An 18,456-nucleotide genomic window follows, 5' to 3' on the forward strand; every position below is an offset into this window, starting at 1 on the left:
CAGGAGCTCCTGCTCCCGGCAGCATCCCGATGGCCTGAGGAGCTGCTGGGAGGGACCGGAGAGTTCTCCTTCCCTCTGAAGGCACGAGCCAGTGCGTGTCGGCACTCTCACATATCATACAAAATGCTCACTGTGGAGGGGTAGGTAGGTGCCCTGTCCCTCAGACCCACTCTTCCAGGCTGCCCTTGCACCAAGCTAACATCCTCTGAAACCTTCATTCTTCATTCCACCAGCCTTGTGGGATGTCACGCAGCTGTCCTGAGCTCCGTCCCCGATTCTGGTGGCAGTGTGGAGGTTCAGCAATGCTCACTGGTACTGAAAGGAAGAGGGGTGACGAGCGAGACCCGCGGTGCCCCTGTGATGCCCACCGGGCAGCCCTTGCCTTTCCTGGCCTTTGGGTTTTTTCCTTCCCGAAGCCGACATCGGCAGCTCCGCTCGGCGCACACGCCGTTTAGAGTAGCCATCTGTTCCCTTTAATGAGAAAGCTGTCCCTTTTTTTCACCTGATTACTGATTGTTCCAGACTATTGTTGATTGCTTTGTTTTATTAATTACTCATTTTGACATGCTGTATCTGTCCCTTTTGTTCAGAAAACAGATGCTCTTGTTTTCGAGCGCTATTACTGATGGTTATTGCTAATAAGATAAAGCCACAGTTCCAGTTTAACTGAGGACTTAACACTGTGGCTCTGGTTATTGTAATGCTTCATCACTGGATATTTTAGTCGAGCCTGAGAAAAATATTTTGTTCTTAGTGCCACAGGGCTCCCATCGTTTGAAGGAAAGGGGCTTTTTTTATGTCTTTTGGTGCATAGAGTGATGAGGTCGGTAGCTGTTGCTGTTCCTAGAGACCGTGATTAAACAAAGAATCAACAAAACTAATGTCATTCTGAAATCTCTTCACTTACTAATGCCTGTTACTGTGGGCATGAAAGGCTACAGGTTCCCCTAGGAAGCCTCTCAAGACAAACTTATTTCCTTGCTGTGTTTGGAACTAAGCAAAATTTGCTTTTCAGATTATGAGACAAGGTTCACCACATATTAAAAATTAAAATATAGTGGTCTATTAACAATGAAAGAGATAGCATCACTACACCAGAGTTAAAGTGCTTCTACTGACAATTGCTATTTTAAAATATTATTTCAATATTATGTTAAGCCTTGAAAAACTGTCTGTGTGTAGAGTCTAGATGGAAACCACGTCACTGCTTTCTGCTGGAATTAGATACCCACTCAGTGCAATTTTGAGAAAGTATTTATGAGGTGAAGTCAATTCTTACAAAACATGGTCTGTCATTCTGCAACAAATCCAATTGCTGATACTATGCTTTCGTTGTGCTTATTCCCAGCTCCGGGCTCATGCAGTGGATATGAATGGAAACAAGGTGGAGAATCCTATTGACCTTTACATCTATGTGATTGATATGAATGACAACAGACCGGAGTTTATAAACCAAGTCTATAATGGATCTGTTGATGAAGGCTCTAAACCAGGTACAGTTAAAAAAAACTCTTAAAATTATCACAGGCTTTCAAACATTAATCTGGCATGGTGGCTTTGCCTCCTCTTGAAATAGAAGGAATGTTGAAGGGGTATGCTATTGCTGGCTCTTTGTTGAAGACAGATGGAGGAGAGAACAGTCTAGCTGGTATCTCTCTGGATGTAGAGAAAGCAGAGATTTGGGTTAGAGGGATTCTGGATCCTGGCAGGCCCTTCCTAGATGTGGAATTTGCAAAAGCAGCAGTTTTGTAGAGTAATGCTCTGTTTTGCCATTCTCCTACACTTGTTACACGTGTACAGGGCTGTTATTCTAACTGCAGAGTACTGAAAGCGAACCTGACAGTGGCCTTTCACTGACCCTGAGCCTGAAATGCTCAATATCTGCATCCTTAATATTTAATCCAGTCATTTGCAAACTTGGTATCTGGCACCTGGTCAGACTCCAAGTAGGTCTGTATCCCAAAGTGTGAAGAAGATACTTTCCTATTTGAGGCCTGATGCAAATCTCTTGAAGTGGGAATATTCCCATGGAAATTGCTGGCTCGTCCTCTGTCCCTGTGGACTTTTCATACACAGGGTGAAACAGGGGAAAAACCCAAAGTAGAATTTCAGAAAATTTATGGGTGAAAAATTAGTGAGGGTATGAGCTGTACATGGAATACAAGTGATGATTCTTACATGGACATGTTTATATGCTTGGAAAAATACAGTTATAAGGGTCTTTAATGCTTTCTTTTCAACTATATTGTTGATTTGTTATTTAAATGCAGTTTCCAATATGGTAGCAGGGTTGTTTTAGCTTATTGCTGAGCATAACTAAATATGAGCATATTCATTCTTTAATCAGAAATTACACTGTGAAAACTGTCACCAGTACATTTGTAAGTCTCTTGAAATCAGAAGGAGACTTTTCCAACACAAATTTTATCCCCAGTTGTTTGCCAGCCGAGGGGTTAAATGCCGCGTGACTTTGTTTTGTGTCAGCAAACATTTATCATGGCTGCTCCGCTGCCCGAGGTGTCATAGGAAAGTCTCCGGTGGCCACTATTTTTAACAAGGTGATTCGCCGTCGTGATTGATTGTCTTTCAGCGTTGTGAGGAATGGGCTGCTGCGGGGACTGAACGTGACATTATTTTTGAGGAAGTAATAGGTACAGCTCCCTTCCTGATATACCTTGGGTGGGGACAGACCAGCTTCGAAGTGCTGATCCTGGTCGCGCTCAGCAGAGGGGACACGAGAAGTCCCTGAGCCGACGGCTCTAACGACATCTTCCCAGAGGATTTTCCGGCTTTCATTTGAAGGCCACTTTGGGGCATGTCAGAGTTTGCAGATTGATACAACATTTCCATAGCAAATCAAATTTCTTACATCTTATTCTAGGACAGATCAATATTCAAAGTGTTCCCAAATGTTTTAACTAGCTCTGCTCATTTGTGTGAAAGAAGCAGTAAATTGCATCCTCTTCTTGTCTGAAATCCAGATAAGCCTTTGAGCTATTAAATCAGAATAGGATAACTTTGCCTACAAAATACTTGTTCCTCTGCTTCTACCAGTCATTTTTTGGTGTTCTGTATCCCAGGCTGGAGTGCTTGCCTTTAAGGCAGGTAGGTAGAAAGCAATCTGTTTTTATTCAAAAGCAATTACATTTGTCTTTGATGTATTTGAGGTTTTTTTCCCTCTTTCCTGTTTAATCGGCATTCTTTTAAAGGTTTCTATTAGTATTGAATTTCTGTTCTTTGCTTTTGTAGAACCTCCTGGGAATTTGGGTATCTCTGAGGCAGTCATTCCATGTATTTGGCAATAAACATGATGTTGTGTCTTTGAGAAAGCGATAGAGAGGTCACAGAGTTGCTGTGGATGTCTGTGTGCTCCTCCTTTGCCTCCAAGTTACGTGTCTGTTTTGTGTAGAGACAAGTTTAGACAATGTGTTTAGCTAAGCATAGATCTTGCAGAGATTTTGAAACTTTTTTATAGTTCAAGATGCTTCAGCCTGTTATAATAACTAAGGAGGTGTCACACCAGCCTTTGCAAGAGAGAAAATATGCAGGCAGAATTCGTGATTGTTTGTGGTGATGGTCGAAAAATGAAAGGCATTCTTAGAGGTAACAGCAAAATGTGTTCAGTATTGATTCAACAGTAAGTTCTGTATGTATATGCATCTATAAATATACATATGCATATGTGTGTATATCCATGTACAAAGTACAGATTTGCTTTAAGCAAACTAAAAAATCTTATTGTATGTTATGGGAGTTCAGCATTTCTTTTCTGCTGTTCATTGCTATTGAACTGTGCCTGAGGACTGAAAAAGCTTTCCTGGATACCTTGTACAATTGTTATTTCTCACTTCTTCCATATGCCCATTTATAATGGCAGTGATTAAAAATGTAGTATTAACTCAATTACCACAGACAATATCTGCAATGCTCTTAATAATTCTGCACACCTCCTATGAGAAAAGTGGCTAGAGTACCCCAAATAACTGCTGACTCTGAGGGCAGCTAGTGTGCGCAGCCAATGACTGTTTGAAGTCAGTAGGAATTTTGCCCAGATTTAAAAAAGAGAAAAAAGAGACATATGGAGCTCAAGCTCTACCCATGGAAATTTTGCAGAGCAAAACCATCAAAAATATGCTGTTGAGCACAGACTGAGCAGGTCGCAGTGACCTTGAGCTGCAGGGAAAGCCCCTGTAAGGCTTTAGCAGGATCGATAGAGCAGATCCTGTTCAAAGAGAGCAGGAAAGGGCTCTGCGGTGCTGTCACAGCACCCCGGGGCAGGGGGCAAAGCAAAGGCATCCGGAGCGTGGGCACTGCAAGCAGGGCTGTGCCTCTGGACGATGCTGCACCACGAAGCACAGCATGGTCCCCTCTTAGCAGCTGGGATGCGATGAGCTGGAAGAGCACGCCATGCCATCATCTCTGACCCAGCTGCAAATTGTGCCTGGCCATGGCAGGGCATAGAGGGTGGCCAAGATGAGCCCTACTGACTCTGCAGTGAATAAGCCAAAAGGAGGTAGAGTGAACCAAGAACGAGAACGCAGGAAGGATGAGTACTCCAGCCTGCAGCACGGTGTGATACTGCCTCCCGCAGAAGCAGCAAGTTTGCTTCAGCCTAAAATACAACATCCTTCAAAGGGGATTGTCCAAGAGCTGGAAGAATTGGCAGCAATGTGAAGAGACTCATTAGAGACAGTCCGATGGGGTTTAAGTGAAGGGACTTCCCAGACTGCGGAGCACTCAGACTGCCTGTGTTTCCAAGGAGCATGCTCTCTGCTGTGTGCGAGTCACCTTGAAGCAACCCTTGACAGGAATAGAAAAGAAATCATCAAGTATTATTAATTATAATAGATTGTTGTTCCTGGTTAGGATTATAATAGCTTAATTGAAATAGTGTCTTACACCGTAGCATAGTGTTCTGGAAATCAGGAGCTCATTCTTGGTGGAATAAAATTCTCTGTAGTGTGACCACGTGTGTCACAGCCTGGCCCCTGTGCATCCTCAAATGTGTGTTGGCTCTTAAACTGAATTGCATTTATTTTTCCTTTTCGCATACTCTGGAAAACATTTTAATGCATTTTTAGTTTATCTCGCCTAAGGTCATGCAGCTGGACAATTTAAATGTGTAAATTCAGGCCCTTCCGAAAATGCCAAACAGAAATAATGATGCAAGATTTTCTTTTCCACAAGACCATCTTTCTTCCTTACTCTGCCCCTCCACGAGTTGTTTTGATTTAACATGCCACTGTTTGAAAGTGTATCTTAAAAGACCGTGTTTTACTCATATTGAATAATGTTCTACTTCTTTGAACTTTGCCTCCGCCTCCATGTGAAGAACACAGCCAAGTTTTAAAAATGCAGCTGCAAGCTCGAGCTGAAATTCCCCTGGTCCCTCTGGCAGCCTTAATCAGCAAAGTTCTCCCGGAGCTGCAGAAGTTGCCTTTCAAGCGCTGATAAAGCGGGATGGGTTGCACAGCTTCGCTGCCCAACGCCGCCTGCCCTGCGAGGATTCTGCTGCCCTTTCAAAGCCCCCGTCTCCGAGCCGCACCACGCGAGCTCCGCTGCCTTACGGCAGAACAGAGCTGGGCTTCAGGATGAGCTTTTTCCCCTCTGTACAACACCAGTTACTGCCTGCAGTGAGCCCAGCCCCTGCGCTTGTACCGCTGGGCTTGCAGCATCCCGGGGGTGTCCTTGGGAAGTGCTGTTTCAAAAGAAATTCAGCAGTTTCAAAAAAAAAAAAAAATTGCTCAATAAGATACAATGAAAATGCTTAAATGTAAAAGAAAAAAGAGTATTTACTCACAGAACAAATATGTGATGGAGAAGGATTACTTTGGTCTCTGCAGAAGCTCAGTTTTGATACAACCACCACAAAACGTACCTTAAGGTAGGATGTGGATGTCTTACTTAACTGAAGCGTTCAGTTCTGAAAAGGTCAATGTGAAATGCTCCGCAGTGACTGGAGTGCTTTGCTCTGGGTTGTATCTATTTTGTTTTAACGGAAAGATTGTCAAAAATTAACACATCTCTCCAAAACAATTTGTTCCTGTCAGACTGGCCTTTTCCATTCCCGTTCATCCTTTCCAGTTCGCTAACTCTCTGGATACATCTTGGTCCCTTCCAAGTCAATAGCAAAAGTCCAAGTGCTTTCTTTTAAACTAGGGTTTCATCCAGCTCCTTCTTTCTCATGGTGCTGTGTAGGATAGTTTACTCCTGCCACCCTCCCTGGGAGTGGCGTGAAAGGGTGTTAAGTATGGACAATCCTCCAAAATAAAGGAATGTTGGTATTTCTTACATGAGAAATGTTATAATTTACAATTTCCCCATCTCCTCCTGACTTCAGGGAATTCCGATACAATAATTGTTGATAGCATGCCACGTGAAAAATGAAATAGCTGGGAGCCAAATCTATATGTGGCAAATTGAGTTAAAGAAATCTCATAAAAATAAGCAGTATATAAAAAAAACCCAAGGATTTTAAAAGCCGATTATTCTACTAGTGTCCCAGTTTGTTTATTTTATTTCTATGCCAGCAGAGATTCCCTCAGAGATTAACACCATGGACTAATGCACAGATGGGGCCAGAAACTTGGAAGTCATCTGAATATTAAGAATTTAAATCTTTAGACTCAGTGATTTGAACAGAAAGCCAATTATGAGGCTGAATTAGTTTTCAAATTAAACTGCAATTTAAGGCTTGTGAAATTAATCTTTTAAGGCATATAGTTGCATTTGTATATATATATTCATGTGGAGAATTTGGATTCTGCATTTCTGACTTGTTCCTTTTCTCCAACCTGAGATGCCTGGTGTCCTGCAGGTTGTTCTTTTGGTGAAGGAACAGGACAGATATTGCGGGGTGGCAGGGGACGATACGAAAGCAGCAACACCTGAGATCTGAAGAGAAGATGCTTCATGTTTTGAAGTGAAGGACACCAAGTGAAAACCCTTTTTTCCATTACGAACCATTCCCAAAACCCCACAGTGCTGCTTATAATTAAAATGTTCAATACTCTTTTACCAGCTTGGATGTAGATTGATTTCAGTACTCTCTATTTAGAAAGGTCTTAATTCAATAGAGCATCTGAGCAAGTTCATGGACCTGAGCTGACTGGGCTGCTGCGGTGACGTGGCAGGGGGAGGTCAGGGAGTGTGCCAGGTGCCCATTCCTGCCGATAGCACCAGGAACTAGAAATAATGCAAATGCCGTAAGTTTCAGAGTAGAATCTTCAAGAGCCAGAGTAGGTCTCAACAGGTTCTCCAAGTTGTCCCAGAACTCTTCAGAGGTTGGGGCTATTACTTCTGGGTTCATCGCAAGCCTAAATAAACGCATCGATGCAGTGCCATCTTCTGCAGCTTGGGTAGGTGCTACTCTTATCCTTGCACTTTATATGCTGTTAAAAATGGCTTTGTCCAGCCTGACTCTGTTCTCTCACACATTACACGCAGACATAGGATACACAATGTTCTTTTTTAAGTTCTTTTGCTCAGCCGAGCACAATTTTAAGATAAGAAATTGTTTTTCTGCAGACGCATGTGGTAGTACTTTCCATTTTGTTTCGAGGTGAGTGGTTATGAAAATCTGTGCTCTTAATTTCCTTCTCAGAATCATCCAGTCCCAAGAGCAAGGAAGTGAATTATAGCACTGTAGGTGAGAAAAAGTGCAAATCCCCAGACTGACGGTTTTTCCCTTCAGAAAAAATGGCCAAGTTGATGCAAAGAAAAAAAACGTGGAAATCATGATCTGAGACCACTCTAGAAGGAAGTTACAACGCTGCAATAGTTCATTCTCTGCCTCCTTTTAACCAGCAGTTACAAATAACATAGTATTATATATATGATAGTATTTATTTCATGTTGTGTTACATTACATTGCATTACAATATATTATATATTGTATTTATTGCATTATATTATATTGTCGTACATTCAAGGATTGGATTCGAGCCTTGTGGAAGGCGTGTGAAGTCTCAGGTTTTGTGCAGCCGGGTCTGCATGATTTCACTGGTCACATATGCCTTCGGTTACGCGTGAAACCCAGCTGTACTTCTGAACATAGTTCCATGATAGTGTTCAGGATATCTTGTCCGAAGTCACACGTTCTGCATTTTTTGAATTCGCCTCTGGGAATCGAGAGGATTCAGCTGCAGGAGCTCAGCCAAGCTCAGGCTCATCAATTTCTGCAGTCAAAACTATTTGCTCAGGGGGGCGAATGTGCTTTTGCCCATCTTGAAGTTTTACTTCTGTTATTTCTCTGCGGTACGCGGGGTCTCAGTAGGCTGCTGGCTGCTGTACGGGGGTTGCCTTCAAATCCAGCCTGCCCATGTGTATCCTGCGTTCAGTGCATCCGTTCGTTCTCTCTCTGCAAGTATGTATTTCGGTTTTCACAATAAGAAGCATCATTTCAGTTCCAGGTGGCAGGAGCCTCTTTGACTTGCTCAGTCATCTCTCCAGACCCGCTTGTCCAGTTCTTATTAGGTTGGCTCTTGCCTTGTTTGAGGCTGAGAACATGATGTCTCCACTAATTAGGGAGTGGCACCCTTTATGAATTGGGTTAGCTGCTTGAAAGGTCAAAATTTGCCAATGATTACAAAAATAATGGTGAAAGAGAAAGACAGTAGCTATCAGTTCTGACTGAAGGAATATCATTCAGAAGGAAAGTGTTGGTTCTATTTAGTTTTCTATCTAGAGCATGTGAGATGCAGTTAAATCTTAACTTGTCTTTGACATCTTTGCTTTTCTAGCATGCTTTCAGTTCCTCAGACCTTGTTGCAATGAATGAAATCACTTAAAGGGGGAAGCATTCTATCCTAAGTAGGGACAGCAGATTTCCATCCTCTGTGGGGAAGAAAATTAGTATCAGGAAACTCTTCTGAAATGAAACTTTTGTTTTTAGGAAATGTTGTACATTTTACACTGCTTTTCAGTATTTAATCTTCCCGTCAACAGTTACTGTCTTCTCTTTATCTAACATCGGATGCAGAGTATTCACTAAGTGAGCTTTCCAATTTGGAAAAAAAAATTAGGAGGAAGGGGAGGTTTCCATTAGTACAAAGCCATTATTAACTTGGGTTAATGAAGATCTAATGTAATACGGCCATCACCACATGTCTGCACATAATGATTCAATCCTTTTCTATGGGGGAATGATTAAATTAAGTATCTTGTAGGTCAAAATTAGACTGAGAAGGTTAACCAACCTTTAATGATTCTGCAACCATTTACCAGCCATTAAAAAACACAAACTGTAAGATAAAGCTGAATAGAGAATCAGCGTTATCAGTAAAAACTGGATGAAGTTTTAGCTTTTTCTCTCTATACACATGAGTAGACAGAGAAGATTGTGTATTTTTATAGGGATATGTGATATAAAGGGCAAAGTGAAAGGTCTTTTTATCTTTTTTTTTATTTGGATTCCTGGTAAGTGCCCATTAGCTCTTTCTTTTAACATGCATTAAATCTAACTAATGGATATCAAACCAGCTTAGAAAAATGGTAATTATAAAGCAATTGTAACAAAGTCTTTGGGAGCACAACTGTGCTAAGATATTGTTTGTATGCCTTAAAACCGTGAAAGCTCAGTCTTTATGGAGAAATGAAGTTGCATAGATGGGAGAGCAGAGATTGCAGACAACGTGATGTGAATTAGCAGTCCTCGGTATGCTTTGGGACCGTCTGAGCCAGAAAGAATTGGGCTGATTCTCAGATTTCAGAGTGATTTGGGGGAGAGATTTGTTTATGGCTGTGTGCTTATCTGCTTATACATACACAGGGCAGCTATCTTTCTTGGTTTGCTTCTTTTTTTGCTTAACATATATAGATCGAATGAGATATGGTGAACCTAACAAAATCTTTTTGCAGTCTTTAACAAGTGGATACAATTAGTTTTTGAATTGATAAACAAAACTGAATATACATGTAAAAATGATCTCCCTTTGCTTCCATCCCCCCAGATTCTGTAAGGTTTTGTTTTGCCTGTCCTGTAGGAAGCTTAATTAATCTAATGGGAATATTTTCCATAAGGGGTGCTTTCAAGCATCTCTCTCATGTGTCTTGTCCATTGTGAGATTGAAACAAAAATACCTCATTTGACAAAATAACATCTAGGAGATTGCAGTCTCTGGGAAACAAAAGAGAATGCATTGTGAAGTTGCAGACTCTTGGGGTCTTGCCTTTTATTGATAGATCTCCTTCGTCATGCCATACATTAATTTTAACTCAGGTGATATATGGACTTGGCACATTAGTTAATGAAAGCTAATGCACAGTAATCTTGTCATCACTAGCTGTGCATGATAATTCAATCTGCTTCTCGGAAGAGCTGTTCAACATGCAACAAATTTGATTTAATATTGACATGATGTACTAGGTTAGGTATTTTATTTAAGGTACCATGTGCCTGATTTGATGAGAAATGTTTTTCTTTCAACAGGTTATCTACCTGAGTTAGTGGGCCAGGTGTGTAGTTTAACACAGTTATATCAGACACTCTGCGGACTGGGCGTTCATTATGTGATACGCTGCACAGAGTGGGGCAAATTCCTGAGATTCGGCACTTCATGCATTCATTTAATGTTGTTAGTGGGCATGAGAGCAAGCCCTTCAGAGCAGAAAAATAAAGCTAATGCTTCTCTCACACACTGAAAGCATGAAGTCCCTCCTGCCCTGTTTATACACCTCTCTGGTAGCTCCATCACCACTGGCGGGATCTGACCCAAAAACAGGAGAGTACAGCATGGGGGTCTTGAGTGTGACTTGGAGGACTTTTCCCAATGTTTCTGGTCTGTACTAACTGCTGCCAGTCTCTGCTTGGACAGGGTACAGGGGTTTAAGGATGGTGTGGTTAATACTTCAATTTCCACAAAACGCACACACATCCTGCAGGCCAGATTGGGTGCCCTGTACTTTTTCACTTAAACCCTAGCAACACCAGCTTCCAGTCAGCCTTGAAGAACTGTGCAGTCTGCCGCTGTTAGTTGCCTAATTTGTGTAGTAATAGGTGCTGGATATAGGGATGTATTTATTTTAATATAAAGTATGTGAAGATATATCCCCATGTATAGGACATAAAAACGTGACATTATTTACTTTTATAGCAGGTAAATCATCACCAACCCTCATAGTATGGTGGAAGACTTTATATAGCACCCAGAAGATGTCAGGCACTGTAGCAGTATATATCCACATCGCTTTATCGAATATTCTTCTGCAAAGATAAATGTTTATGTCATTCACTGCAGCACACGGGTGTCTAGAGAATGCCTCTTGCTTAGAGACAGACCAAACGTATAGAAAACTGAGTGAAACATAAATGATGAGTGGAGGTTACAACAGCAGATCCCCTGGGAGTGGTCCTCAGGAGTGGTGCCCTCAGCATGGGTAACAGGAGATGCCATCACGCTCTTATTCTTGGGTCGACATCACCAGGTGGGAAATGCATGTTCGTAGAAATGGGAACGGACATATCAGCCACCGTCCAGACTGCGGAGAGGAAGAAGTAATTTGCAGCCAGTTTACAGAAGCCTGTGGTCAGACAAGTGGCCCCAGGGAGCAGGGGAGAGCTGGGGAAGGAAGCGGCTGCTGCAATTCCATCATGCGCTGCAGAGTGCTGCAGCCACACAGGGCCCTTTGCAGAGGACGCTTTATTAAGTTACAAGTTAGTAATTAATGCTGAGTTCCTCTCTTTATTTTCTCTGTGGTTGGGTTTCATAATGGAAATTAAAGATATGAGATAGGGAGCAGATTGCCTCTTGAAATACAGCTCCCTGGTGCTCAATTCATGACTTTAGAGACGTTTGTCCAGTCCCATCTCCCTTTATGGGGATGTAGGTCAAACACTGTTGAAATAGGCCTTTTTTCTAGAACAGATGTGCTCAGTCCAATGTTACACTGCAGAAAAGAAGCAAAAAGGTCAGGGAAAGCATGAAGGAGACCTACTGTACGCCCCAGGCACAGTATATCTGCTGTCAGCTCACCCCATGTCCTCCACAGCAGGAGCTGGGTTCCCCTGCCAAGCTGGGAGCCCACTGTCTCCCATGTGTCCTGATTTATTTTGGAAACCACAGTGCAGTCTGAGAGGTCCCAGGTGAGGAGGGACCAGAACTGCAGGGTGCTCTCATCTGAACTTAGTAGCCCCAATAACTTTCCTTTCTGAGTTGCTTCTTGCACTAGAAGTAAATCACAAAATACCCCTGTTTTTTTGGAATATGTCCTAAGACTGCACATGTCCTAGAACAGATTCTGTTTTCCTCTTCCTCTTCTGTTTTCATTAGCCCCAGTTTTTGACATTCTGTTCAGAGATATTTTTGGTATAGAATGTGTTAAGATAACATAAATTCCAAATCAAGCATCTCATTCAGCGCATTTCCTATTTAAATTTTTCCTGTACATTTCCCCTGTACTTATCTAAGGGTTGGCTTCTTTATTTGTATCAGTTGTCTCGTGATAACTGGTTTTGAAAAAGAGCAAAAGAAGAACGCTTGAAGAGAAAGGAGAAAATTCATTGCTTGCACAGCCTTGTTACAATTCAGTGTTCCTTCCCTCTCCTGAAGTTTATCGATCGGAAAAATGTTAAAGTTGTTGAATAGTTTGTTTTCATTTCACAAATGTGAATCAGGATTATTGCAGAAAGATAGGAATGTATTCATCATTAGAATTTGCTTTACACGTTCATTTATTTTTTAATCTATAATTCCTATTGAACTAAGAAAACTCACAGGGGTATGTATCACCACAGTGAACAAAAAGAGCCTGATTGAGCCAGATGGAAGGAGTTCAGCAAAGCACTTTCCACAGTGAAAAAACAAACTTCTTGCTGATACTGGGAAATGTTGTTTTCCCAAAGTTGGGGAGGTTACTGAGGGATTGTCTATGTGCAGAGTGACTTGAAGACACTTGGCTAGGATACAAAGCTGGGGCATGCTGCAGCCCATTCAGAGCATGGGATATGTTTTTAAACTCTCTTGCAAACAGATGCCAGCTCTCCAGCTTTCTGCTTTCTCTGAACTGGAAGCTTGGTAGCTTTGTGACCAAGCTGGCGATCAGGGCTTATTAGATGAGGCACGATGCAGTCCTCATGTAGCCACATGTCCTTGAGTTGGGCAGTGACTCACGTATAACCAAGTGGGCAGAACGATCTCGGCTCTTTTCGTAAAACAACCTGTGGCTCCATCTTGAATCAGCTCAGATTCTTGTTGGGGCCACTTTGCACCTCCTCCAGCACGGCAGGCTTGTAAGTTGGTTCATCCTGTTCAGCGTTCCCGAATAAGCAGTGTTCAAGCAGGTACCTTCTGTCTTTCCATTGATGCTGTTGAGTTTTGATGGTCACTAAAGGAGGTTATATCTGGTTTTGCTGTCTCTCTTTGCCTCCCACTCCTCCTTTCAGATCTCATATCATTAGTTCATCCACTGTTCGCTGTTACAGATTGCTTGTTGTAAGCAGTATGTGTCTGCCCTTATAGACACTCTCTCCTACCAATATAACAAGCATAAAGCTGGGCCCTATGAGCTCTGGGGGGTCACAGGACCATGCAGCTGCAGGAGTCCATCCAATCAAGTAACATCTTTTACCCTCGTAATGATAATTTCCCACTTTAGCAAAACACCCTGCTGCCAAACTCCAGTGATAATGAGCCTGTCAGTGCATCAGTGCACTCCCAACAGTATCTAGAAAGTAGGGATTGTTTTTTGCAAGGCAAATGAAGACACCGATGATTAGCAAGAAACAAACCAATGATTCAATACGTCGCTGGCCACACATACCAGATCATTGATTTTCTGTCCTGCTGGGCAGCAGCTGTTCCATTTGCTCTGCAGAAATGGTTTTTTTTCTCCAGAAGGGGCCAGAAGGGTGGACGTTTCTCCAAGAACTGGAGGCAGCAGGCAGTTGCTTCCTGCACTGGTCATGGGCATGTTGATGGGGTTCTTCTGAAGCCACTGAGAAGTCTGACGGGCTTTCCACTATTAAACTCTGCTTCTGAATGCATGTGAATGCTGTGATTGGGTAAAAAAAAGTCTCCTGTGAGAATCTATATGAAATTGCAGGACAAAAACTGCTGCCCTAAAACTTACAATCGCTGAAAGAATTAGAAGTTAATCATAGATATCCTCATATGACTTCTCGCTACATACCAGTTATGTGTAATCAGTATCCTTACGGATCATCTAGTCTCAGCAGTGTTACTGTTTTCATAATCCTTGCCTTGCCTAGCTGGCTGGATTGAAATGGGATGTCTGCCCCGTAGCGTTTCTGAGTAAAATGCAGGACCCTGAGTCAATGGGACTGCAATCTGCTCTGCAATGAGATAGTCCTGATATTTCATCTTCTCTTGTTCCAAGGCACCTACGTGATGACAGTGACAGCCAACGATGCAGATGACAGTACTACAGCGAACGGGATGGTGAGATACCGAATTGTTACTCAAACCCCGCAGAGCCCATCACAAAACATGTTTACTATTAACAGCGAGACGGGAGACATTGTCACTGTGGCTGCTGGACTTGACAGAGAGGTGAGTTTAAAAGCCATCATACCAGGTTTCTTGGTTTTGAGGGTTGCTGACTTTCAAAGTCCAAATCCTGTCTCAAATACAAAACCTCTGAAAGTTTGAGTTGTGGCATGGAGATCGTGGTCTTTACTTCTGCAGCAACTGTGGGGCTTCGTGGTTTGATGTGATATTTTTGTCTTAATCTGTATCAGTCGATGAAACCCTGGGAGAATCTTCAAACTTGCGAAGCTGCTATTTTCCTTGCATAAATTTGTACAACTCAAAGATGTAGAAAATACTCCAGAAGGACCAGGGGGATGAATAAAGTGGCATTTGTCCCCCTTTTGTCAGGGGATAAATAAATGCCATACATCTATAACCCTTTCTAGACCTGTCTCGCTTAGTTCTTTGCGTGTTATTTTTAGAAGCAGTTACACACCCTATACTCAACCTACTTTGCATGTTTCATGATGGCATCCTTGTGTCATTTCCAAACTAGAAAAATGTATTCCAGTGATTTTGATTTCATGTGAGGCTCTGCCTTTAACATCTATTCTTTCTGGTATTTTACAATGTACAGCTTTTCCAAATGCAGAAGCCTACTCTGCCAGTGTAAGCTATGTAGTATAATTGTCAGAGCTCTGCCTTCTCGAGTTGTGGATATAGCTCAAGGAGAAAGCCTTTGTACCTCACACATTTAACAAAGATCAATGTAGCTTCAGCGGTGGGTTGGGGTGACTGGGGAAGGAGGGGACAGGGGTCAATGGGTGTGAAGGGAGAGGGGGATCTTATGTTCTGGGGTTTTTCCCCATTGAACTATGCGGTTCATGGAGTGTCACCTGTCCAGTGCAATTAGGAGATCCTGTTCAACTTGCAAGTGGTGGGAAGGATCCTTTGTCCATTGAGCAGCCAGCCACAGGTAGTATGGCTGTGCAGCAAATACAAAAGTAAGGACTTACATAGTCTTAGGCTCAGATGTTTAAGTTCAGGCAGTCCCCAAAGATAACAAGTGCAGTGAAACCCATTTTGAGAGAGCCCAACGTGCTGCATTTCTGAGACAAGGCACCAGAGACCGGTTTTGTTCTTCCTTTCCTCCCCCGTGACCGATGGCAGAGATGGAGCAAGCAGGAGGCCCCACGTGCGGACTGCATGAGTTTCCTGCCTGGGAGTTTTCCTCCCCTTCCAGGTCAGCCCCAGCAGCACTGTTCTGGCCCCGCTGCCGAGCGCGCTGCCGGGGTTCGTGCCCATTTCATTTACATGCCTGCGGCCACTTTTTTGCTTCAGAGCTGCACGGTGGCTTTGGGAGGAATCCCAAACATGGCCATGGAGCTGCTGCTGAAGACAGATAAAAGCACCGGCAGCAGCTCAGCAGCAAGCGGAGTGCCCCGGGGCAGCCGCTGGGACCGGTGCAGGGACGGGGGCTGCGGGCTGGGAACGGCGCAGGTTTGGGGCTTGCCCAAGGCACGGTTGCAGGGCAAGCCGACCCGAGGGGAGATGCTGTGTGAAACAGCTTTCCAAGGAGAAGGTCGGGTGAGTGGAGAGCTTTCCAGATGTGAAGATAAGAAGCAGAGCCAGGGAAGCAGGAGGAGCACCAGAGCCTGCTCCTTCCCACCTGACGTGGCGGACTTTGCAAGCACAACCTAGGGCAGATTTGACCTTTCCCTGCTCTTTTTATTTAGAGAACTGGAAAGTTAGCTGAATCTTAAGCAGGTAGATTATTCTAGGCAATGCTGAAGCCTGCAGCGTGCTTGCAGTCGAAGAGGAGAAGCAAGTGCTGTAGAGATTGCTGGCAGCCCTCAGGGGGACGGTGGCAGAGTACTCGGAGGAAGGATCTGAATTCTGGCAGGAAAATGCTGATTTTATGGAAATGATGGAGCTAGTGTTGCCCCCTTGACATAGTGGGGCCCAGCATTTTAATGTAAGGCTTTTAGAGGAAAGTTGTCAGTTTATATTAATTTCAGAGACATAGATTGGGATAGCTTGGTGGGAGAAGGGTTTTAATCTCACCAAATCAGCTGGAAAAAGAGGCAGGTGATAATTAGGGGGAAAGGGTAAGGGAGAACGGTTTTTTAGATTTATTTCATTGTGTCTGAAGCATTTTAAAAGCTTGCAGAGGAACCACAGGCTTTATGTTAGTTCCCCCATTGCACTAAATCTGGGAAATCAAGGCAAGCTGGCACTTTGTTATATGGAAATACGGTGTTGGGTGTCCCACAGCTGAGTACCAGGTTGGACAAGGGACACTTGGATCGAGGCGGAACAACCAGCTCTGGGCACAGTCCTGGGGCTGCCCCGAAGCTATGGGACATGGTTATTCCCAGCGCTTTCTACTGCATTTCAGGATTACATCTGGAGTTGGCAAAAGTTTCTGGTTTATTAACATAAAATTGTATTAGGTCTAAAGTGAAAAATGTGTTTAAGCATTCCCATAACTGTACCACAGATTGGTTTTTTGTTTTTGTTTGTTTTTCCTGAAATCTTGAGAAAGCTATTAGAGGAGTAAATTTGGTTTTGCTGCTGACATTTTCTTGTTGTTAGGAAAAGGAGCTGAAAAGCAGTATTTGGAATGCAGATTTGTGTAAATTAAAATGTTAACAAATCTGACCTATTCAGCTGGAACTACTACCACCAAGATAAATTCCCTGGATACCAGTTATTTCTCCAAATGCTTATTGACACATTTATCAGTGCCTATGACACTAGTATGTTAAGCTGTGTTGAAACAGAACCAGGTTTTCTGTCTCCGTCGGAGCCTTTCACCTTGCTCCTGCAATGCAAACGCGCCTCAAAGCAGGTGCGAAAATAACTGTCAAAGCTATTCCATACCTGAGAGACAGATCCATGTTCCAGATCCAGCATTTGTCTTTTAGAGAGGAGACAGGTAACTTCAAAATCGGTGTTTCTAGCTCAGTGTTTCTCTTGTACGCTCGTTAAATGAGACTTCCCAGTGCTCTCAGCACCTCCACCTAGACACTGGTTCTTTACTGGTTTCTTACATACCTTCAATTCATTAAATGTCCAAGAAACTGGACGAAGCGTTCCAGCTTGCTTTGTGTCATGAGAAGTGTTTCGGTTAGCCTGCAAGAAACACGTTTTAAGACAAATTCTTGTAGTTTGCTGCTGTTTCTAAACCCTCATTTCCACAAACCAAGGAGGAAATTAAAAACTCAGCCTCTCAAATTGTGCCGGTCTCTCTAAATGCGTCTGACACTGAAGATAGCAAAATGAAAAGCCAAGGTATTAAAATATTGATGGCTTTAAAGTTATCTTACCTGGTTCCCATTAATCTGGATGTAAATATGGTTACAATGCTCTGTGTCCATTCAGTCATTACGACTGCGCTTAATTGAATGGATCCCCAAGGAAGATAAAGATAATTGGACTGCACTTCATAAAAATTATTAAAGGAGGACAGTTTAGCAATAGCCTGATTTAAGCTCCTGGATGCCTAAGGGTGAGCAATGCCAAAGGTGGAACAAAGGAACATCTATCCCTTGAACTAATAGGGAAAATGATAGGGATTTAGAGTGTGCCAGAGGTTCAAAGGTACGTTCAGACAGCCAGGCTTAGATGAAAAGGTTAAAAGCAGCTACTTGCTCTAATACAGGAAAGCGTCAGGGAAACGTAGGAAATCTGTAACTGATTTAATGAAACTAGGAGGGAAAGATCAAATAGTGGTCGGAGCACAAAATGTAGATTAATAGGGAAGGTTAGGAACATATGAAATGGACAGGTTGTTGCAAAGTTCAAGGGGTAGGAGAGGACCATGCAAGCTTATTTAATTTATGGCAGGCTGCTGCAGGGATGGGTGGTACTAGGAGATGCTACCCAGCTGATAGCTTCATTTAGCAGTGCATCTGAATTCCAGATTTTGTTGCTCTTTTTTTTTTTTTCCACTGAGAAGAAAATACCAAGAGGTAAAAAAGGGTCAGCTGTCCCCAACTGGGGCTCAGAAACAGGCAGAACATTCATA

At 42.9% G+C, this 18,456-nt stretch overlaps 1 protein-coding gene across 2 annotated transcripts in view; it reads left to right on the forward strand.

The window, feature by feature from the left end:
- CDH4 (cadherin 4) overlaps positions 1 to 18,456 on the forward strand; it is a 459,932-nt gene that overhangs the window by 365,533 nt on the left and 75,943 nt on the right. For both annotated transcript variants that reach the window (XM_086622684.1, XM_086622683.1), the window contains 2 exons: positions 1,349 to 1,493; positions 14,335 to 14,507. In XM_086622684.1, the coding sequence (XP_086478810.1) occupies positions 1,349 to 1,493; positions 14,335 to 14,507 (318 nt within the window). The remainder of the gene's footprint in view (positions 1 to 1,348; positions 1,494 to 14,334; positions 14,508 to 18,456) is intronic.

Source organism: Tauraco erythrolophus, chromosome 18 (genome assembly GCF_009769465.1).
Source record: "Tauraco erythrolophus isolate bTauEry1 chromosome 18, bTauEry1.pri, whole genome shotgun sequence".
NCBI lineage: Eukaryota > Metazoa > Chordata > Aves > Musophagiformes > Musophagidae > Tauraco > Tauraco erythrolophus.